The sequence below is a fragment of the Phalacrocorax aristotelis genome, chromosome 17, assembly GCF_949628215.1.
Source record: "Phalacrocorax aristotelis chromosome 17, bGulAri2.1, whole genome shotgun sequence".
NCBI lineage: Eukaryota > Metazoa > Chordata > Aves > Suliformes > Phalacrocoracidae > Phalacrocorax > Phalacrocorax aristotelis.
Genome location: NC_134292.1, coordinates 7,510,769 through 7,534,090, shown reverse-complemented (window position 1 = coordinate 7,534,090; position 23,322 = coordinate 7,510,769). Strand labels below are relative to the sequence as shown.

Genomic DNA, 23,322 nt, shown 5'->3' with positions numbered 1-23,322 from the left:
GGGAAAGGCATCCACCGCAGGACAGCCATGGCCAAGCTGATGCTAATATCTAATGTGGGCGGTTGCACTCAGCCCCCTGCACTCCCCCTACTATCTCAGCTAGACACCTTTTTTTTAAAGGCCTGTACTGAAGTCGGTTTTCATAGGAATTGTCAGACAGTTGCCCCGCGCCACTCCAGAACCAGCTGCGTTTCAACCCCAGGGTGCAGCTACCCCTGCTCTTGGGCAAATCGGGAAGCGTGGGTACAGCATGTGCCCCTCCTGCTGCCGTGCACTCGGGCAGATGGGCAGCTACGTATTATATTAAGATTTTTTAATGGGTACAGCTCTAGGCAGGTGTCACCAGCTACAAAAACAGAGTTCCAGGGAGAGCAGGACGGAGGATGAACCGTATCTTCAGCAGCAGGCACCAGGCAGAGGCTTGACATTTCTGCAACAGCAGCAAATTTGTGTGTCGATTTGAGATGTATAATTGTCTTCCCAGGGACATGGTAAGTGCTATGGCTCCCTGCCTCTCAGCCAAGCCAAAGCTGTGCTCTCCCTGCTACATGGTGTTGCTTTTGCAGTGCTGTCCTTGGGCAGTGAAGAGGGGAGCTCCCCCCATTACACTCCTGCAGTGCTGCAGCTCTGGCACCCCACTCCTCCGGCAGCTTTTGTGCAGAATTAGGAGGTAGATGGGTTTGTTCATGGTATGAAAATCCTGTGTCCCTTCCAGACCACTGGATCCGCCAAAGATGATGCTGGGAGGATCCAATGTCTATGGCGGCATTTTTACATATAGCATTACAAAAGACTCCAGCAAACCTGATTTCCAGCACTGTGAGCAGAGAACACAGGTAAAACAGGTTAAAAAGTGATGTGGCCTCCTGCCTGGGGGCTCGTTTATGGTGTTACGGGAGTGACTTCAACTGCTTCCTGGAGTCACAGCACAACCAGCACAGGGTGGGCCGAACAAGGACCTGGCTCTGCCGCCTGTGTGGCCCCAGCCATACGGGAGCACTGGGTGAACGCACATGCCTTTCCTTTAAAGGCAATACAGCTGCCGACCTCTGCCACCCAGTGGGAGTGACACTGGTGGGAGGTGGCCGTGTCCGGCTGCTCCCTGTCCAGCCCGTGCCGGCTGCACAGCCTGGTGCCACCCGCCAGCTCCTCTCCAGTGGGGAGGGTGTGGGGGTGCTGATGGGGGGCTGTGGGTGAGGCAGCTGCAAGTGTCAGTGCTCCCACCTCCCTGCCCGGTGCGTTGCTATCCCCCCAGCCCCCAGGACTGCAGGCAATTGGGCTGGTTTATAGCCAGACCTGGTGACATCCGGTGAGTCAAGCAGAGCTGGGTCAGGACACAAAGACCAGAGCTGTGGGCAGCGGCAGCCTTGCGCTACCCTGGAGCAAGGGAACAGCAGGAGCAGAGCCGCTCTTGCCCTGCAGCAGGCAGAGGATGCCCCACCTGCCTGCTGGGAGCTGATTACAGGTCCAGCTTTGCTTCTGCTTGGCCTCAGTTTAGCCCTCCCTCTTGCAAGCTCCCTTCCCCTAAGAAGCAGGCAAGTCGTGTGCCCTCTGGTGAGCAGCTCTCTGCTTGGCTTCATTGTGATTCATCTCTGCACCTCTGTGACCACAGCATGTAAGCATCGCACTGCAGGGTGCTGTGCAGCAGTACCAGCTTCCAGCATGTGTGCAACAGCCTCTCTCATCTCCTGGGAAGGAGGGACTGCCGGGTGTTACAGCCTTGGTACTTTACATACTTGATAAGTTGTCCTTTCTCGGTGGTGACAGTTCTTCATTAACTCCATGGTGCGAAACCAACCCTGTGATGGCTCCACCTCCTGCACAGGAATGTCCGTGCTCCCTGGTAGCTGGTTGTCCCCCTGCCCCAAGGACAGAGCTGGTGGCTGAAGTCATGCTGCAGAGAGCTTGGGATGCTGAGCCTGAACTGGTGCAGATAAGGACCTGGGGTGTGATATTGTATGGAGGGCAGTGTGAAGGGCAGCGGGAGGGATCGGTGCTGGTGAACACAGGGTGTCCTTCTCTCTGCCGTTCCCTGTGTGGAGGGACATGAAGGTGATGGGGCAGTGGCCAGGGACCTGTCACTGCCACTTCGAGCAGCCCTCGGGGAGGCTCCGCAAAATGTCCTCCAGGTTCTTCTTGTCGGCCCGGATCTCGGCCAAGTCGCTCTCAAAAGCCTGGATCTTCTCCTGCTGCCGCACCGCCTCCTGCTGCAGCAGGCTGAGCTGTCCGCCCAGGGCATCCGGCCCGGCCAGGCGCAGCCACAGCTGCTCCAGCTGCAGCCGCCCGGTGCTCAGCAGCCTCTCCACCTGCGCAGGCTGTTCCAGGTTTCCTGGGCAAGGGGAGAGGACATGGATCAGAGGCAGAGAGCCAGGCAGGAGAGGCTCCAACAGCACCCTCAGCACCAGGCAAACTGGAGCGAGTGGGTGCAGCGGGGCATGGAGGCATTGCAGCTTCCCAGTGATCACAGGTAAACAAATAGGACTGTGACTCCAGCGGGGGCCTGGGCACGTCTCTCTCTTGCAGATGGGTGATGATTTCCACCCCTTTGCAAAACTTCTTGGACGCAGGAGTCCTGAAGTGCTCAGAAATGTACCCAGATGATCAAAGCAGGAAGAGCTGGAGCAAAACCAACCAGCAACATGGAATGAACCCAGCCCAGTGCCTCTCTCAGCTCCAAAGGGACTGAGCCCTTGACCCAGCCCTGCTCCTCCTGGAGATGCCAAGGGAGATCAGCGTCCCCACACCAAGCATGAGCGCGCACATTCAGCAAGTCCCAATTCATTCTGCACAAGGGCTTTCCTTGAGGCATGAGCCCTCAAGAAGCTTTGCCAAGAGCAATCTCAGCCAAAGGGCACCCAGCTCAGCCCGGATGGCCAGCGAGCAGGAGACCCAGCACCGGCAAGCAGGAGAGCCCCAGGCCCCGACAGCCTGGCCCTTCCCCAGGAGCCTGCACCCCGCTCCTGCCCGGGTCTCACCTAGGCTGCTCAGCAGGTCGTTCAGGGTCTCGATGTCTGACATGAGTGAGCCCCGGGCTTCCTGGAGACTTTTTGCCATCTCACTCACCTCCATCCCCACCTTCCAAGACAGACAGACGCCCAGATCAGGGACATCATTGACCCACGGCTGGACAGGAGAGAGGAGGCGATCCCAGGAACAACCCCGAGGGATCCCCTATACAGCAGAGCCCAAAACCTTGGTTGCTCCCTGTGCTCTGGGCTGTGGGCAAAGCCCATTCTGGGCTCCGGAGGACGCGAGCTGCCTGAGGGGACCCAGCTCACCTGGTGTGCTTCCTTCAGGTCCCCCCTGAGCTTCTCAGCCACACGCTCCTGCCAGGAGAGCTCCCGCTGGGTCTCATTGGCACGCGTGGCAAGCCGGCTGGTGTGCTTGCGGGCCTGCTTGCTCTCCCCCAGCACAGCCTGTGCCCTCTGCAAAGGGATGGAGATGGGGACAGTCACCTGGGGACATGCAGGGGGACCATGGCTCCCAGGATGGGGTCCTGGTTGGGTGTACCCCTCCAGTCTGTTTGCAGAGAAGGGTAGGCTGTGCTGGAGGGGCAGCAGAAGCTGTATTTGGGAGCTCTGTGGCCCTGCCTGCAACAGGCTGGGCTCTGCCTGTGGTGGCTGCCACCCTAGCTGTGCCCCGCAGCTCAGCACAGGCTCCCCACACCCCACATCCCTCTGCTCAGACCTTGGCAGTCTCCCCAGAGACTTGCTCAGCCTCCCCAGCTATCCTCCGGGCTGTGGTGGAGATGGACAATGAGTTTCCCAGCATCTTCTCTGCCTGTTTAATCTTCCTCTGGGCCTCTACCACCGCCCTGTCCCGCACAAGTGTCATCCTCCTGCTCAGGGTAGCCTGGCCCTTCCGATGCCCCAGCACCTTCCTCATGCCTGCAGGGACAACCCGGCTGTCACCGAACTGGCTCTTTCTCCTCTTGGCATCCAGAGCCAGAGTGGTGAGAGCCGAGCTGTGGCTGGAGATGCTCTGGCCCGTGCCTTTTACCTTCCAAGCTTGCCAGGAGGGACTCCGCATCAGAGAGCACGGCTTTTCCATGTGAGACAGCTGAGGTGGCCGTGCCGTGGGCAGAGCCAGCCCGGTCCCGCAGCTGGGGAGAGGAGAGCTGGAGTGAGGCTAGGGAGGGACAAACAGCTGCACCCGGCTGGGAAATGTAGGGCCCAGCCTGCACCAACTTGGTGGGTGAGCTCCTTGGGAGATCCAGGAGCCTGAGGGAAGATGTCTCCCAAAGCACCTCCTCCCAGTCCCCTGGCTGCAGGCATGGTCCCTCCAGTCGCTGGAGCAGAGGGGCTGGGACTAACCCACCCCTCTGTGCCCTGGGTGGGAGGCAGGAGAGGGACGCACCCAGCATGCCCACAGCTCTGGCTGGAACAGGGAGTGCCTGTCATTTATTTTGCAGGGGCGCCCCATGAAAGCCAGCAGCAATTACCTGCTTGAAGCTGCGAGTCCTCTGCAGCTCCTGGCGCAATCTGGCTGCCAGAGCGCGGGACGCGTCGACGGCCTGCCAAGCTGATGGCTCCTGTGCCTCCACTGCCCGCTCCAGCGCTGCCAGGTCCTGTGCCAGGGCTCCAGCCTGCGCCGGCAGTGCCTGCCGTGGGGTCAGGGATGCCAAAGGCTCCATGACAGCATCTCCCAGCCTGGGAGGCAGCACTGCTCAATGGGTAAAGCTAGGGGTAGGGGTGGAAGCAGGAGCCTCAGCTTGGATGTCGCTCACCTGCCCCAGTGCAGCCACCTGCAGAATTTGCTCGGCCATGTCTGCGTTCACTTGCTGCACGGCTGCGAAAGCCCTCCTGGCCTCCACTGCCACCTCCGCCACACCAGTGTCCAGCTCCTCCCGTGCCCGCTGGATTTCCTCATACCTACGTGGACAGGACACTGCTGTCACCTGGGGGCCTCCAGCCCCTCAAAGGCTGGAGATGATGGCTTGGGACCTGGCCCCGGGCAGAGATGTAAGGAAAAACACTGGGCGAAAGGGCATGAAACACCCCCAGCACGGAGCACCCTGGCGCTCTGCTTTGCAACGCTATGGTGCAATGAGTTTGACAGGACTCAGTCATGTCCCTGTTGAGCAGGTGCCAAACCACTATGACCGAGTCCTGTAACAGAGGCAAGAGGCTGCAGTGCCCTACCAGGCCTGCCTTGCTGCCAGCCCCTCACCTGGCCTTCAGCTCACGCTGCACCTCCTGTGTTGTGTTCCCCTCCAACAGGCTCCGCAGGAGCTCCAAGCTGGTGTTGGAGGCGTGCAGTGCTCTCCCAACCACCGCCTCCACCTGAACTGCGGCATCCTTGTGGCTGCAGGGACAAGGGCACCCAGCGAGATGATATTGGGATTGGCCTCCTGGGAAAGGAGTGGCCATCCCACACCCCCAGCCAGGCAGGCAGCCTCCTCTGCTTGTGCATGCCAGGGTCAGACAGGGTCAGGCTCACGCAGACCATCTGCAATGGGGACTACGAAGACCAGGCTCAGGGCCCCACGTCTCTATCCATCGCTGCCAGACACAGGCAGAAAGCCAGGAAGGGAATGTGGGTCCCAGCAGAGCGGCTGTCCTGGCTGATACAGCGTGTGGTGCGGGACCTGCAGGTGTACCTCTTGGCCAGCTCCCGCGCCTCCAGTGCCTGGCGGCTCCAGTTTGTGGGCTGCTGAGGGATTTCCTGGGGCATCTCCTTGGAACGCAAACAGCAGCAATGAGACCGCATCGGGGAGCAGGGACCCCCAGACCCCACCAGCCCAGCACCAATGAGAACCTCACAATGGGCCCGAGGAAGTTTGCAAACAGGAGTGAGCAATAGAAATAGCTCCTCTTGACTTGGCTGCAAGGAGGGCTATACCCATGTGGACCCTGGGCTCTCCCACTCACCCATGGTGCTGGTCACATCCCACCCCACCAGTGCTGCACATCCCACTGCCCCCCAGGATGGCCACCATCCCCTCTGGGAGCCCGGGACTGGCAGGAGCCCACACCGTGGTAGCCAGGGTGTCCGCAGCGTGCAGGATCTCCCGCTGTGCTGACTGTAGCATGGCCCCGATCTCTGACAACAGGATGCAGGTCTTGGGGGGTCCATGGCCGGAACAGCCGGTGGCCTGGCTGGCGTTGCTGAGACGGCCCCGTGCAGTGCCCAGCACCCCTGCCAGCTGCCCCACCTGCGCCGAGAGGGCAGCCCAGGCACCTGTGGGCAGCACAAGCAGCTGCTCGTTGCCCACGGAGGTGCTTGGGGCTCCCCAGTTGCCTGTGGGGCTGCCCCATGGCCGAGCACCCCCTCATGGGCCTGCTAATAAAAGCGGAAGACAGTCCCTCCCACGTGCTCAGGAGGGCCCCAGGGATGCAGCACCCAAAGGGTACCCTGTCTGCTGATGCTCAGCCCCCAGTAATGCCTATCAGCTGCTCCAAAACCTATGGGTGCAAGCATCCCTGTGGTGCTCTCTTCTACAGAAAAAGGTATGGCCTCCCAGCTGTCCTCCCCCTCTCAATCACCCCATCACACATGCTGAGCCCAGCGATGACCTGGGACCTCCTTGCACCCACCCAGCATGTCACAGCACCCTGTGGGAGCAGAGGGTCCCCAGAGGGGTGATATGGGGCTACCCCATGGTGGAGGGAAGGGTTGTCCCAGTACCTTGAAGGAGGTGAGGGCTGGGCAGCCCATCTCCCCGGGCTGTGTCTCCCAGCATGAGGGACTGGTCCAGGCGGGCATAGCAGACTGGTTTTTGCAGCCATTCCTCCACCTCCTGCAGCCTGGCCTTCAGCCGGTCAGCCTGCAGGCAAGATGCGGGGGGGACGCAGGGGGACAGTGAGGCAGGGCAGGGGCCGGAGCGCTGCCCCCGCCTCGGAAGGGCATGGGCTGTACCTCGTCCTTCACCAGCCCATAGCAGGCAGGACACTGCTGGCAGCGGGAGCTCAGTGGGTCAGGGAAGAAGTTGGCCTGGCACTGGTCACACTTGTAGCCCACGAAGCCGGGGTGGCAGATGCAGGTGCTGTTCTCGTGGCACTGTGGGGTGACGGAGCCCAGCGGGGAGCAGTTGCAGGCTGCAAGAGTAGCAGAACGGCGTCACGCCATGGCTGCCAGCCCTGGTTTAGGGTCCGAGGTGCGGTCCCCATCGCCGTTACCTCGGCAGCCCCTGGCCGAGAAGCCGAAGAAGCCATGGCGGCATCGGTCGCATTGCTTCCCTGTGACACCCGGCTGGCAGGAGCACTGCCCCGTCAGCGCGTGGCACCCACTCTCCCGTGACCCCGTCGAGTGGCACTCACAGCTGGCACCAAGGGGTGGAGGGTGATGAGCGAGCAATGGATGCAAACAGCAGAGATCAGAGCTGGGGACGCAGAGCCACTGCTGTCCCCTCGCAGCCCCACGCCGTGCCCCACATACCTCTTGCACCCCACAGCAGGCTGCAGGCCATAGTAGCCAGGCTGGCAGAGTTCACAGGCTCTGCCCGTCACATGTGGGAGGCAGTGGCACTGGCCCGTGCGTGGATCACAGCCCTCCAGCCTCGGGGCTGAGCCGTTGGGGTTGCAATCACAAGCTATGGGAGATAAAATACTGCTTACATCCCAGCATGGGGCTGGTGGATGGGGCAGCAGGAATGGGGTGCGAGGGCTGAATGCCTCACAACGTTGAGGGTCACATCCCCCCCCTCAAACAGGGCTCCAAGAGTCTGAGCCCCTGCAGACCGGGGTATCTCCAGGGAAGGACAGCAGGCAGAGAGGGAGCAAAGGCCATTCCCGAGCATTTGGGGCCAACGTGGACAATCCATCAGCCCTTAAATCTACTGAGCATCCACCTTCCACCCTCTGCCTCCACTGCTGGGAGGATTTTGGCTGCAGTGAGACCTGGGGCAGCAGGTCCAGCCCCCAGGGCCATACGTACGTGCACACTTCCCGGTGGGGTCGGGAGCCAGCGCATCCCCATAGAAGCCCGGCTGACACCTCTCACAGTGCTCGCCCATCGTGTTGTACAGGCAGCGCAGGCACCGGCCAGACACGGGGTCACAGTTCCCCACAGCGTTGAGGTCCACGTTCCCGTGACACTGGCAGGGGATGCAGGGGCGCACGGGGCCCCTCTGCCCCAGGGGGTCCCCAAAAAACCCATCATCACAGAGCTCACAGCGTTTTCCTGGGGAAGGCAAAGAGGTGAGGAGGGTCTGGCTGTGCCGGCGCTATCTGTGGCTCCCTCGCCCACCCACCCCCAGCCTCACCTCTCTGTCCAGGGGGGCAGTGGGTGCAGACCACCTCTCCACTGCCAGGCACCTCGGTGCAGGGTGAGTGGCCGGGACAGGGGCACAGCTTGCAGTCATCAAAGCGCCCTACAAAGGGGTTGCCGTAAAACCCAGGGCTGCAACGCTCGCAGGAGGGACCTTCTGTATTGTGCAAGCACCGGCAGTGCCCTGTGAGGAGGAAAACGGAGCTGGGGGTCTGCAAAAACCCAGTCTGGAATAACAGCAGGGACTGCAGGAGGGGTGAAGAGCCAAGTGCTGAGCATGGCACACAGTGGGTGCTGAGACGGATGCACAGGTTCAGCCAAGGGATCATGCTGGGATTGCACGTCCCCAGCCAGGACTTGGAACATTTTCCCTCCCTGCTCTACTCTTGCTCAAGGGAGAAGGTTTTGGAGAGGACGCTGGGGCCCCAGCGGCAGCCCTGCGCTCCCCCGCGGCGCAGGAACGGGGCAGTGTTGGTGCACACAGGCAGCACTGTCAACATGTACGGAGTCTGTCGGCGCCTGCGATAATCGACAACACATTTTTCAGCGACAAGGCGCGTTGTTTCCAGCCTGTCATGGAAAACACAAGCAGTCGGCCGGCACCCAGCAGGGAGCGAGTGTCTCCTCGCAAGCCGAGCCGGTGAGTCATGGCCTTCTGAAATCAGCTGGGAGGATGAGGAGGAAGGATGCTCAAGGAACACCCCCACCTCCAGGCAGATGTTCTGCTTGACTGGAGAGAGAGAAGGAGCCAGGGGAAGGATTTTTCCCCCTGATTTGTGGGGTCAGGTCATACCAGGTGGATTGCGCAGAAAGGAACGGGCATTTTTCCATTTTGCCCACATCCAGGCGGAGCCGGATGATGGAAAAGAAAGGAAAAGTGGGTGGCAGGAAGGAGTAGAAAAATAAACGAAAGGAAGCATGCAGGCTGGCTTGGGCTGGCAGCGCCGGGGCCGGGACATCAAAAGCCTGGCCCCATCCCTGGGGATTGTGCAGTTGGCGGTGCCAGCCCCGGCTCTGTGAGACAAGGAGCAAGTTTGCAGAGCTGCTGCCGCGTTTCTGCTGGCAGGGCTGGGGCACTTGCTGAGCACAACGCCTCCTCCAGCCCTTTCCATCCTGGCCACACGCTATTGTCTCTCCTCACCAAGGGGAGCCAGCCAGTGATACAAATACCAAATACATCATCTTATTTCCAAGCTCTTTTTAACACCGATCGAGGCTGCTGCTTTCTGTGTGGGTGGATGGGGAGCAAGGCAGCATCTCACAAGCCCCTCATGGCTCTGATCTGCCTTTCCCTGGGGCTGCCAGCAGCAAGGCTGGTGCTAGATTCACTCAGCAACCTCAAGCTCCAGGGCAGCGGTTTGCAATCCTTCTCCCCCTTTCTCAACCAAAGCCATCCAGACATTTTGCCTGGCAGGAGAGGGGAGAGCGGACACCCCGCAAAACACCCAAGACACAGCCACGCTGCCCTGAAGACTTTGCTTGTGCTTTTTCCTCCCTTCAAGCCACAGTCCCTGCTGCAGTCACGCACCTCTGAGCTGGATCTGGAGGCACAGCAGGGTTTAGGCTGGCAGCACAAAGGCTGGCTCCTCTGGTCCCTTCCCGCAAGCCTGGCATCACTGTATTTTCCTCGTCTTTTACTTGTTTCTCTGCTCAGATTCACCCCCAGTTTGCAGGTGCCAGGGCTGTGCCCAGTCCTGCTCTGCTCCTTAGGCTGTGATGCTGCCTGCGAGACCTGTCCTGGCAAAACCCTCTGCCTCTCTCCTGCCCTGACACCTGCCTCCTCTGCCCCACTAAGGACCAGCAGCTTTCCTTTCTCCTCCTTTAAAATCATAAAGTACCACGAAAGATGCCCCTCTTATTAAAAATTACCACTGTTACTGCAGTTCACTAATTATCTCTGTCTTTGCAGTTATGAATCCAGTCCCTCTACCCAGCCAAGCAAATCAACTTGCAAATTTTGGGTACCGCAACCTCATGGATGGTTTCCAGCATCACTCAGAAACAAAGATGTGACTTTGTCACCCGTGCACATGGCGATGCCGTGAGTGGAGGGGCCGGCGGGTGCACACCTGTGAGGGGGTGGCAGTCCCCGTGCTGGTTGCAGGCACAGGGCACGCAGCTGACGAAGGGGCCACCGAAGAGGATCTCCCGCTTGAAGCCGGGTGCACAGGACTGGCAGAACTGCCCGGCATAGCCCAGGGGACACGTACACTCTTCCACCCAGCCCGCCCGCGGCCCTGGCCCAGGGCGAGCGGACGTGAGCTGGACCTCGCTCAGGGACAGCCTGCCTGCGAGAGGGGAGAGCAGCATGAGAAGGGGATGGCATGTTCCCCGGCCCTGCTCTCTCCATCCTACCAGAATGCTCCAGACAGGCATAGGAGACCCCAGAATACCCCCTGGAGAGCCTGGGTTGTTCACAGGGAGGAGCCAGCCCCTACCCCAACAACCCCCCTGCAATGCCTCTCATCCCTGAGAGCCTGATGCTGCTTCGATGTCCCCAGCCCCATCCCAGCTTGGCCCCCATGGGGACATCGCACAGACCTACCCACCTTGCACGGGGCCGCGGCTCACGCGGAGGCGGAGGGCGGTCAGGTTGGAGAGCAGGCGCTGGAAGCTGAAGGCCGGCAGCGAAGGCTCAGCACCATCTGCCTCATGCAGCCTGTTGGAGAAAGACCATGGTAGGAAGAACAGGGCCAGCCTGAGCCATGTGCTGCAGGACAGCTCAGCTCCCTGACCAGAGTGCAGCGATGGGGGCACAGTTAAATCCCCAGGGGGGACGGGGAGCGGGGCTGAACCCCGCAGCACAGGGCAGCCCAGGCAAGATGAGATGCACTGTGTCGCAAACCCAGCCAGGGTTTCCCAAAGCACCACAACAGGTACCTGAAAGTGACAGCCTGCTTTCCACGCTGGGGATGGCTCTCACTGCTGGGCATGGTGATCTCCATCCCCTCACCCACCAGCACCAGCTGGACCCGGAGCAGGGGCACCCCAGCCTCCATCCCAGTCCCATTCCCCTCCACTCCCAGCAGCAGGGACAGGAGCTGCCCATAACTGAGACGCTGGTTCTGCAGAAACTTCTCTGCAAGAAGAAAGAGAAGGAAAGTCTGTAGGACATGGATGCATCAGCTGTGCTGGGGATCCCAGCATGGTCCTGTTCCCACCAGCATCACCAGGAGCTGTGGTCACTCTCCTAAAACAGGGCCAGCTCCAACCTGCCCTCCCAGGGTCCCGGTCCACCAGACCAATTCCCCCCACTGCCTTGTGTTACTGAAACACACTCAGCTCTGGGAGGGAGCCCAGCGCCTCATGCACCGGCGTAGCAGTGGGATGTCCCACGAGAGCACCGGGGGCCCCCATGACAGAGCAGGACGCCAGGGACCCGGCATGCATGATACCTGGTGCAAGAAAATCCACCAGCTCCTCTCCGTCCCACTTGGTGACAATCTCTCCGTCAGCCCAAAGCAGAGGCAGGTCCGTGGTGCCCAGAGCTGCAGCGGCCCAGCCCTCCAGCCCTGCGTGACAGCACACAGTGGTGGTGCACGGGTGAAGGGAGCAGCGCGTCCCCACCAGCCAGCCCAGCACCAGCAGGGTGCTGCTTTTGGGGACTCTGTCCCTCCTCCTGAGACTCTCCAGGGTCTTGCAAGGGACCAGCACTTTGTAACACCCTGCTCCGCTCAGGCTCTGTGCTGTTGCATGCCAGAGAGCGACCCTAGCTGCCCCCCCATCTGTTTATTTTCTTAGATTTGGAGGAAATTATTATCTTTAAACTTTTGCCCCCCTGCCTGTGCTGCGGTTCCAATGTTATTGTGGGAGAGCACAGGAAGCCCAGGGAGAGATGGGGCGTAATTGCATTAAGTTGGTTTCCTTTGGAAATCAGTTAAACTTCCCCCCCCCCACTCCCCAGGGTTAGTTATTTCTTTCAGCCCTGGGCACCCATAGGATAAATACTTGGAAATCTCTCTTCAGCTATCAAGTGGGCTGCACTCAATTATCAAATCACCCCGAATTTGGACCCTTTCACCCAGCACAGGAAAATTGCTGTTGATCCAGCTGAGCTGCAGACTGGGGAGTGCTTTGGGGAGGAGGGCTGTAGGAGAGTGGGTGGCTGCACCCTGCCCCGCACTGCCTGGCCACGCTGAGCCTCTTGCAACCCAGCCCAGGGCTCTGCCAAGTCTGTCGCTAAAGGAGCAGCCCCAAACTGGCTGCATGAAGGGTGGAAAAAAAGACACGGTTTAAAGTCTGGCTCTGTTTCAAGGCCATGGAAGACATTACAGCAGTACAGCAATTGGCAGCGTGGTTTACAGGCAATCAGGATAAACCCGCGCCTGGCGTGTTCGCCTCCATCTGCTCGCTGGTGTGTGCACCCTGTCAGGGTAAAGGCAAGGCAGAGAGCTGGGCTGCCCGCGATGGGTGCCCGTACCCTGCCGGGGTGCAGGCGGGGGTCCCAGCAAGTGGGGGCTGCAGTGGGGGCCGTGGTGTGCCTGCAGCTGCGGCTGCACGCATTGGGCTGTGCGGCAGATGGCAGGGTTTCCCCGAACATCCCGCACGCATCCAGCCCTGCCACACACAGCCCTGGCTGCAGTGGGGCAAGAGCACCCCCCCATCCCACTCCCCCAGTGCCCCTCTGCGCTGCCCCGTCCCACCCAAGGATGGGGAGAGGAAGGAATAAGGGGGAAAGTTCCCACCAGGCTCCATCTTTTTAGTTTTTGTCTTTCTTAGCTCATTTTTAGTGCTCCTGCAGTCCCTGGTGTGGTGGGACAGCCGTGCCTGGCCCTGCAGACCTCCCTAAGCCGTACACAGCCCCGCGAGGAGGTCGGCATGGAGGGATGCCATGGAAAGCCAGGGAGAGCCCGTCCCCACAGAGCTGGGGGTAAAATCAGAGGTTTAACAGGAAAATAGGGGCAAGTCAGAGAAATCACCCTCAGCCATCACCACCAGTCAGCCCTGAAGGGGGATGCTCAGCCCCAGAGCAGGGTGCTCAGCCCCAGAGTAGGATGCTCAGTCGCAGCTTTTCCAAACTGCCTGAGTTTTTGGCTGGAGGTGGCACAGCTGTGCCCTCCATTTCACCCGGGGTTGGTACCTTGGCTGAAGTCGGAGCGGACATGGGTCACCTCGTAGCCATCTGCCGCCGTGCAGGCAGTGGAGTGGCCGTAGCAGAAGCAGCTGGTGCAGCCAGCAGGGTTGTGGGGCTGCAGGTTAAACCAGCCTGGCCGGCACCTGCACATGGGGAGGAAAGAGGAGCACCTGGCATGGGGCAGGCAGAGCCGTGGGGGACCACAGCAGCATCCCAGGGGGACACTGGTGTCAGCTCTGAGTGAGTCCCAGAGGTCCAGAGGGATGCAGCCCCACAGCCTCACCAGCCAGCCAGGGCCTCTGCAGGGAGCAACCCCACAGGATTCCCATGGCAAAGCCCTGCCAGGGGTCACGTGTAGGGGCTGGGAAAGTAGCAACTGACCCGTGGGACCAAAGATGCCTGCCCTGCGCTGACTACCAAGCCCTGGCACTGATCCCAGCCTGGAAAGGAGCTGTGGTCTCATCCTCTTCCTGTGGTGCTTACCTGTTGCACAAGTGCCCCTCCACGCTCTCCTTGCAGGTGCAATGCCCCGTGTTGGGGTCGCAGGTGCCCACGCTGCCCGCGGGGTTGCAGGCACAGGGTCTGGATGGGGCAAGGTAAAGGTGTGAGGTGAGCCCCAGTCCTATCCTGCTGTTCCTGCCTGGGGCTGGGCTCCTCCTCACCTGCAGCCGCCTTCGCTGAGGCTGTGGTAGCCGTCCTTACAGCGCTCGCACTTCCAGCCCGTCACGTTGGCTTTGCAGAGGCAGGTCCCCGAGCTGTCGCACTGGGGCTGCAGGGAGCCTGCGGGGACCCCGGCCAGCCCTGAGGCTCAACCCCAGCCAGGAAGAGAGATGGGGAGACCCCGGGCAAGGGAGGACCGACCAACCCCAGCTAAAACCATGACACTATTCCTCCCAGCTGAGCCCCAGCTAGGGCAGGGGTTTTGGCCCCGAGCCTAGCTCAGCGTAGCCCCACGCACCTGCGGGGTGGCAGTGGCAGGGCTGGCAGGCTGCCTGCTGCTCCCAGCGGTAGTGGTTCCGCCGGCAGCGCTCACAGTGGGGCCCGGCCGTGTTGTCGCGGCAGTTACGGCAGTGGCCCCCGTGCCCGCTGCGGCGGTACAGCTCCCGGTCGTAGAAGCACTCGTCGGAGCGGCCGCTGCAGTTGCAAGCTGGGGAAGGGCAGGAAGGGTGGTGGGCTGCAGCTCAGTGGCACCTGGGGGACACAGGGCTCACCCATGGGTTAAAGCAACCTCCTGGGGGGGCTGCATGAGAAAGAGGAGCTGCTTGGCAGCGCGAGCTTTCAGCAATGTCTCTGCCATTGGGAGTGGAGGTGGGTGCAGCACCATGTACGGAGCAGACAGCTGCACTCATGGGGTAGGGAAGTGTTGGGGGATCCTTGGGGTGATGCTGTGAGGTGGGGCCCCAGGATGTAAATCCTCCCTCCCTGCCCAGAGCAGCCTTGCAAAACAAAGCAGGCACTTTCTACCCATGCAGGAAGGGCAGGAGCTGCTGGATGAGCTGGTGCAGCACCAGCACAGCCCATCAGGGCCAGCCACACACCGTGACCACGCAGCCAGCCCGGGCAATACTCACGGAGACACTCGTTGGCGGCCTCGGCAGTGCCGCGAGCCCAGGGCCGGTCCTGGTAGAAGGGCTGGCAGCGCTCGCAGTCGGCGCCGGTCGTGTTGTGCTGGCACACGCAGACCAGCTGCCCGGCCTCGTCCGCCGCGCACTCGCTGGCGTGGCCATTGCATTTGCACCTGCAGCAAGACCCCAGCGCGTGAACAAGCCGCTCTGAGCACTGGTGTGGGCAGCAGCTGGCAGTGGGACGGTGCCCAGGCTATGCAGTGTGCGGCCCTGCCGCTGGGCCGGCTTGCCTGGTGTGGCCATGGGGCGAGGAAGGGGGCAGAAAGCAGCTCAGGCTGTGCTGGTGTCGAGGACACCCGCCATGTCCCTGAGGCATTCCCGGCCTGACCGGCTGGGAGGTCACACACTGAGGGTGGCCTGTGCGAGATGCTAACGAGCTCCAGCTGCTGGGGCCCGGCGGGGTGAGACGACAGCGATGGGGGTGCTGGCCAGCTGGGAGCAGCCCTGGCCCAGGGAGAAGCATCTCTCACTGGGATGGAGAGATTTCCCACTCCCGGGAAGGGCACATGCAGCACAGCCCACGGGCAGCACCAAGTGGGTGCCACCGAGGTCTCTGTCCCATATCAGGTCCCCCATCCTGCCAGCAGCTGCTCTGGCTCCTTGAGCCTCGGCCATGCCAACTCCAAGCTCCTCCACAAGCCTCTGTGGCTTGGGGACATCTCTCTGCTGGCACCCTGGCACCCTCTTTTGCTGTGCCCAGGGACAAAGCAGGGTCATGGGAAGAGCAACATGAGCCCCGCTGCCATTGAAAGCCATGGGACTGGGAGGAGGGAGAACAAATACAGCTGGTAGCAAATGGAGAAGGCTTGGGCGAAAAAGACGTCCTTTGTGCACAACTCAAAGGCTTCCAGGTTTCACCACTCATCTCTGCACTGCCAGCTCTGGTTTACAGATGGAGGAAGCCACATCTAAGCATTTTGCCCCAAAACCACATTTCAAACACGACCAAGGTGGGGAGCAGCTGCCCCAGTGCCATGACCCTGGGAAGCTCTCCCCTCTCCTGCCCTCACCGTGGCCCAGCTGCCCCTCACCTGCCACCGACAGAGAAGTCAGAGATGGCGTAGTAGTACGACTGCAGCACCTTGGGGTCCTTGAAGATGTCATCCCCGAACGTGTTGAGCCGGTTCAAGGAGATGAGCAGGTCAGTGACGGTCACCCATTCCTGCAGGGGACACAGGGAAGGCACCTTGGCGAGGGGTCTGGGCCACCAGCTCCCCACCCTGAGCAGGATGGCTCCTGCGCCTTTTCCTATGGGGGTGCAGGGCATGACAGGCGCTTTTATCCCAGGTGGCTGCTTGAGTGCCCCTGGTCCTAGGGGCCGTGCATCCACACCCCTCCTGCCCTGACGGCACCTGCAGCGCAGGGCTCCCATCGAAATTGTAGGCACTGGGCCGTCCCTCGAGGGTGGAGAAGGCTACGTTGCCCCCACTCAGCGGGGAGATGTCACTGAACTCGTCGGTGCAGAAGGCCACTTGCTCATCCTCTCCTGGCCGCAGGTAGTGCCGCTGCTGCTTCCCGTAGGTCTTCTCGCAGGACGCACTGTAGTACTGGAAGGGCACCCAGGGCCCCTTGGCGTGGCTGCGCTTGTAGATGGCAAAGCTCTCGGGGCGACTGGTGTGAAACTTCAGCCGCACGTAGGTGATCTCGTAGGCTTTGCCTGGGGACAGACCCACCATGCTGTCACCCTCTCCCAGCCACCCAGTGGGCACTACAGCCTGCACCAGGGCTGCAGTTATCCTGGTGCTCCGTCCTGCACGGCTGTAGCACCCCCTTGCTCCCCCCATGGGCACTGTCCTCCTCTCCCCACCACAGCTAAAGAGTGTTTTCGCGCAAAACAGAAATCACCATCCAGCTGCCCTTAACCAGCTCCATGTTGCTGCAGCCCAAACCCCATCAGCCCCAAACTGGCTCTCGCCCCAGTGCAGCTGCCGACCCATTGCATGGATGCACCAGGCAGGTTGCAGGGGCAAGGAGCTGCTGCAAAGCCAGGCTCTAACCAGCAGCTGGGGGGGAAGAGTCAGGCCCATGGCACTGAGCAGCATCCCCGGGGCAGCAGTGCCACGGCGATGGGGAGATGGAAAGGATCAAGGCTGGTCTCTTCTCAGGGAGCCACGTGCCGAGACCTGGCATCACTGCCATCTTTGCTGGGAAGAAGACAAAGAGAGGCCACCAGTCCCTGGGGTGGCCAGTGCTCCTCTGAAAGTGCTTGAAAGAATTAGCAAAAAGGGGAAAAAGAAAACACCAAAGTGAACATCAGAACTGCTTAACTGCCAGAGATGAAGGACCAGCTCAAAGACTGGATTGCTCCATAACAGCACCACTCCTGACAGCACAAAACAATTAGCTACAAGGTTTTGGCTTTATTTGAAAAAATAATGAGTTGGGAATGTTAAAGGGGTTATTCTGGGACTAGGAAAACAAGCCTTTAATTGGGCCCATATGAATACTGTCGCATATGTGCTGCAACTTTGCTGTGGGGGAGCCAAGGCAGCCCAGCTACCGGCGCTGGGAAAAGCAGCTGCCTCCCATCAGGGATGTGGGGAGCGCCCGGATGAGCGCCCGGGGCCTGGGGAGGGGGGACAGACCCGCTCACAGCCCACTTGGAGGTGACAAGGGCCAAGAAGGGGCTGCAACCAGGCTGTCCCACCATGCTCCACTGTGCCTCCCCCCAAACTCACCTCCCTCTGGGACCCCTCTGGGCTGGCGATAGCAGAGGTGCCTCTGCCCTGCACCCTGTGGTGGGGCGACACCCGGCAGGCACTGGTTCCCAGACAGCGTGGTCCCAGGGGGGATGTCTACCAAAACAGCAAGGTCAGGGCCATCACCTCCCGGAGCAGTTTCCTCTGGGAGAGGAAGGGAGCTCAGCATTGTGTCAATAAACAGCCCCTGCCCCAAGCAGCCCTGCGTGAGGGGAGGGGGTGGCTGGGCTTGGGGAACCCAAGCGGTGCCTCCAGCTGGGGTGGAGGAAACTTGCTGCTATGGGGAATCATCCTGAGGGAGTGTGTGCTTTTCCCAGGCAGGCCTTTTCATCAGCCAAATTTTGCTTAGAAAAAAAAATCCAGAAAACTCGGGCTGGTTGTCCCCGCCTTCCTGCTCGGGAAGATGTGATGTGTCCCAAAGCTGGGTGTGCTGTGGGATGGGGACACTGGGCAGGTGTGCGGGAGGCTGAGGGTGATGGCACCAGGGCCCCTGGGGTGCTCTCCCAGCTGTGCTACCCTCCGAACAAAGTGTTCACCCGTCTCCCACAGAGCCCAAACTGCAGCTCGTACCATGCCAGGGGTTTCAGGCAGGGGAGTTTGGAGAGGAGAAAGGAGCATGAGGGACAGCCACATCACCTACACGTCCCCAGCCACCTCCGGCCCCTCCCACACCTCAGCTCCGGGAGCCTGCTGCAGGCTTGCATCCCACAGGAAAATCAGAGTCAGAGTCACAGATGCATATACTGCCTGATCTAGACACTCTGACAGGAGCCGCTGGCATTCAGAGAGCTACCGGAGGAGCCCCGGTGCCTGCTGCCTTTGCAAGCCTGCAGATATTTTGGGTTCCTCCCTGACGTCTGACAGGATAAATGCAACGGCCATGGGTGCTCGGGATTATCGATCTACTCTGAGTCCGATGCACTGTAACAGCAGGGCTGAAACCTCACAGAGAAGAGAGATTTAAAGGAGGATAATTTAATTAATGCCAATCAACAGCATGCAGGTAAACACAGGCCTTGTCCAGCTCATTCAATAACTTATTTAATAAGGTCCCCAGGTAACCATGCTGGAGAACCTACAAGACGTCTGACTGGACTGAGCAAGACAAGCAGACTGGCAAGGATGTGCTACATGGGTTAAAAAAACCCAATTACTTGGTGGAGCTCACGGGTGAGGATTTGTCCCGGGGGCTGCAGGGACTGGTTGGGCTTTTCTTCCATAACCCAAGTGAAAGCATTAAGATAATAAAAAGGTCTGCAGCTGGGACAAGAACAGGGCGTGGTGGCTATGGGAAAGGTCAAACAGCAATGTGCCAGGCACCAAAATGGCACTTTCTAGCATGGCAAGCTATACAAGCCATGCAGGAACAAGGGTATATTCACAGAGGGATGCTCTGGCTCAGGAAGGGACAGCGGACCAGAGATGAAGATGAGCTTGGTGAAATGTTGTGGCCTTGAATGGGTTAACGGGAGACAGACACAAGCGTGGTGGCCACAGGGACTGGACAAGACTCCACTGGAAGCCTAGGCACAGGGTCCAGCAGGGTCTGCAGAGGAGCTAGGGAAGAGCCAGGAGAAAGGCAGAGACTGGGAAACAAGCCCCGAGGCTCAGGGAGCTCGGGCTGGGACAAGGTACCACTGCACACATCAGTGTGCTGGAAGCCCACACACATCCATGTGCCCAGTCAGGACTGGTAGCCACCAACTTCCCACGCCATAGGCAGAAGAAAATGCAGGTTGGAAGTCACCTGCAGTGCAGCAGAGACTGGCCATCAGCAGAACCAGCTTGTTCAGCCATGCAGGTTGCATTCAGGTTGTCTGCACTCCAGGTCAAACATGAAGGAATTTGGGGTGATATGACAGCCTGCGTTAGATGGGCAAGGGGCCAGCAGATCCCCTCCCGTGGGGCTGGCAGGAGCAGGAGCAGGGAGCGGGGCTGGCAAGCTCCTCCGGCATCACTTCTCATGCCCAGCGGGGAGCCCAGCCCCAGCCCGGGGATGAGGACCAGATGTCCGCCCGCTCGCAGGGGGCTGGGAAAGCGGTGACCTCCGTGCAGCCGGGCAGCTCCCCACTGGGGCATGCACAGACCCTCCACCATCACCCCGACTCCAGCCACTGAGTCCCACCAGCATGGCTCTGTGCCACACTGGCGTTCGGCTGTCCCGTTACCGGCTCCAACCGCAGCCCCTCCGCTACCCCCCTTGAGCATGCAGATGGCAGGAGACGGCAGAGAATGAAGATTTTCAAGTGCTGGTCAATAGCCAGGATAGTTCAGATGGCAGGAAAATGTTAAAAACCCTTTTTAAAATGCCAGGCACACCCCATGGGTTTAAGTACTCTCCAGGCGGGCAGCTTGCACAATATTTAAAACGTAAAGGGTCAGATCCCAGCTGGGGAAGCCTGCCAGGGTTACATGGTGCGTGCAGAGCTCTGCCCTCCTGAGATGTAATGGGCATCCTCAGCAATGCACAGGGGCGGAACGGCGTGGGCTTGGCACCCATGGTGCTCACCCCTGTGGGAAAGATCTCGTGGGGGGTCTGTGCCTCCCCCTGCCTGCCTCCTGCTCTGCAAACTTGCATAACCGGTAAAAAACATCGTTGGGGCAGTGGGAGAGTAGACACCCCGGGCATGGCATCTGGGAGGTGGCACAGGCGGGCGCAGCCACCGGCATCCTTACCCACAAGGGGCTGGGGCTTGGCTGATGGACAGGGCAGACCCTCCCCAGGTCTTTTCAGTGATCTACCTGCGGCGCTTCACAGTGGGCAGCTCCCTCCTTGCACCCACTAAAAGCCCTGGGGAGGGTCCTGTCTTTAACCCAAAAGCAGCACCAGGAGCTGCAGGGCGCAGGAGCATCCATCCCCCCCAGCCATGCACCCAGGTCTCGATGCACCCACCGCAGGTTTCCCTCGCCGGCACCATGGGGGCTCCCTCTGGCACTTACCCAGGTGGAGAGTGATGTTGACGGAGTTGGGGTGCTGGATGCCGAAGGCCATGGACTGGCTCTGCCACCAGGTGCTCTCCTCCTGGCTGTGGAAGTCGGTGAGGAAGGAGGCGTTGTGGTGGCGCTGGGGGTCGGTGGCATCGCAGCGGTGGCACAGGGTGCTGGCGTGGCGGGTGCCCATCTGCAGGCAGTAGTCCTCAGGCGGAGAACCGCATGTGTTGGTGACCTGGGCGACCCGGCCGAAGGCGGCATTTTCAAAGACGGGCATGCAGCGGCGGGGCTGGCCACGGGGGTCCCAGCAGGCAGGCGAGGCCCCTGCCCCCAGCCCCAGCCCCAGCAGGGCCAGCAGGCAGAGCCCCGGAGGCCGTGCCATGCTGGGGCTCGCCTGGCCGGGCTCTGAGCCTCCTCTGGACGGCGTGGCGGGAGCAGACGGGGTGGGATGGGACAGGATGGGACGGGTCCCCCTGCCTGGCACCTCCTCTCGCTCTGAGGTCCATCTTGTGGAAGCTGCTGGGAATGTCAAAAGCTTTGTGTTTGAGCCCAGGCTGCAGGGTTTGGGCTTCCCCCAGGCTATCCTGGACCCCAGGTTGCAGGCCTGGGCAGGATGGGACCCCTCTGGTAGGATGCACCTCAGCCCTGTTGCTTCAGGGATGGGGGGGGGGGTTGCACCTTTGGCTGCATGATGGAGCTGAGCTCCTCCATTTCTCAGCCCTGGGGATAAACTGGTGGTGATTCATGCCCCACATGTGGGCTTTTCCTTAAATTGGTGCGGGTCACCAATTTTCTTGCAGCCCCAAAATCAAAAAGGGGTGGAGGACAGGCAGACCCAGCACCCTCTTCTTCCACACACTGACATATGGGGAGCCCACTGCTCCCCCACTCATGCCAACCCAGCAGGGTGACACCACCCAATGCCTCCACACCAGCACCCATGAGTGGGGGTCCCATCCCTGCCTGCTGCCACGGGGCAGCCCAGTCCCCTGGACCAGGGAGAGGGCACATCCCTGTGGAGGCATCTCCATGGGATGGCAAAATCAGACCATCACCAGACCTCGTCAGCAGCCTGTCAGGTAAAGCTAATTACAGCCTGTGCCAAAGGGGATCGCTTTTGGGACTGGGGCACCCTCCAGATTTCACCCATGGGGTCAGGAGGGTGACAGAAAAAGGGGAGGTAGGTGGGCTGGCACAGTGCGCTCCTGGGCAGACCCCAACCTCTACCAGCCCCGCTCTACGGGGAGTGTTTGCGAAAATGGAGTGCATGGGGGACCACCGTCTCTGCCCCCCACACTGCTTAGCTGAGCTGCCCACAGGAGCCCTGGAAACTTAGCCCTCATTTATAATTTAAGCTCCCTTCCTCCCCTTCCCTTCTACTCTTATTTATTTCATTCTCCTTCTCCATGCACGCTGCAGGGAGAAAGCACTGGAGGGAAGCCGTGAATCAGAGTCTTTGGCAGTGGCTCCCGCAGCAGCACCGTTTCAAAGCCCCATTACCATATATTGACCTGGGCTCTGACAGCCAGAGCCAGCTCCACTGGGAAGGGTGAATTTCCCAGCACCAAGGAGCTGCGCATCAGCTGCCTGGGAGCGGGCAGCCAGTGGCAAACCCCCTGTCAACCTTCAGGGAGAAAGAGAAGGGATTTCCCCTCAAAAATCGCCCTACGCATCTCCACCACCAGTTTTAAGGGTGTTTGCACCCAGCAGGAATGAGTTTTTTCCAGGTGTTTTGCTTTCCCCTTGCTCCTGAGGCTGCAAACTCTGGCCAGGAGAGGCTGTCTTATGTCAAGGGTTTGCCACCTCCTCCTTGGGGTGTTACACACACCCAGGAGATGATTTCCCTGCCTGGCCCATCCACTCTTGCAGAGGAGTCTGAGTTAGAGAGCAACAAGACCACGCAACCAAGGCTCGGTGGGTGCTTGTGGGATGCACAGAGGATTCAAGCAAAGCTGATGAGAGTATCCCAACTCTACGTCCTCCTCCAGCACAGCCCCCGGCATAGGGGGGATGGCCCACGGGGCCAGAGCTTGATAGGAATCAGTGGCGACACCATCTTACCCAGCAGTGGGGATGCTGCAGCTGGTGTGGGAGCAACACTTCCCCAGACTGATTCAGCTGCACCCCAGGCTGGCCAAGCCCCTCATCAGGCTCCTGCAGGGTACTGGGCACAAGCCCTTGCCTGCCCAAGGAGACGCCCTACACTTGCCGCATGGGATGGGCGCTCCGGGCACAATCCGGGCCCGGCTTGTGGTCTGGCACTGCTTCGGGACCGGCTGCTGCTGGTGACTCGGACTGAAGGCTGTCTGGAAAAGATCAGCTCCCCTCCCATGCAGAGGCACAGAACAGCAGCTCCCTCCAGTCAAGTTTCCTTGGGTCATCTCTGAGGGGAAACTGGGGAGGTGGGAGACATCCCCCCGCCCAGTCCTTGTGACTGGCAACCACCCTGCTGTGGCTCACAGGAGGAAGATGGTCAGCCAAGGATCTTGGCCCAACCCTGTCCCCCATGAGTGTCCAAGGGTGAGGAAAAACACATCACATCTAACTTCAGTCCACAAGAGAAGGGACAGAAGTAACGCCAGATAATCCTCTTTTCCTGAGAACAAGATGCTGGATGCATCTTTCCAGGGCTGCAATGCCTGCCAGGTTTGGATGGCGGCTTCCCACAGCGAAACCTTCACGCACAGATGCATCACCTTGCCGTGGGCGAGCTTCACCCCTGGATGGGATGAAGAGCTAAAGCTGGTTACAGAAAACACCTTGTCTTCCAGGGACATGGATGAGC

The 23,322-nt window shown here is 60.3% G+C and overlaps 1 protein-coding gene across 1 annotated transcript; it reads right to left on the bottom strand.

Moving 5' to 3' along the window:
• Positions 1-298: 298 nt before the first annotated feature.
• On the bottom strand, positions 299-21,061 carry LAMC3 (laminin subunit gamma 3). The gene is given in 29 exon segments (XM_075111825.1): positions 299-2,329; positions 2,976-3,075; positions 3,279-3,425; positions 3,688-3,887; positions 4,000-4,102; positions 4,442-4,600; positions 4,727-4,871; positions 5,170-5,304; positions 5,600-5,676; positions 5,975-6,180; positions 6,628-6,766; positions 6,859-7,037; positions 7,119-7,261; positions 7,378-7,531; positions 7,876-8,121; positions 8,204-8,392; positions 10,278-10,496; positions 10,758-10,867; positions 11,089-11,287; positions 11,604-11,720; positions 13,289-13,425; positions 13,766-13,864; positions 13,945-14,062; positions 14,241-14,429; positions 14,854-15,020; positions 15,939-16,069; positions 16,260-16,564; positions 20,547-20,974; positions 20,976-21,061. Coding segments are annotated over 29 exon segments (4,860 nt in total). The 5' UTR covers positions 21,044-21,061; the 3' UTR covers positions 299-2,078.
• Positions 21,062-23,322: the final 2,261 nt, after the last annotated feature.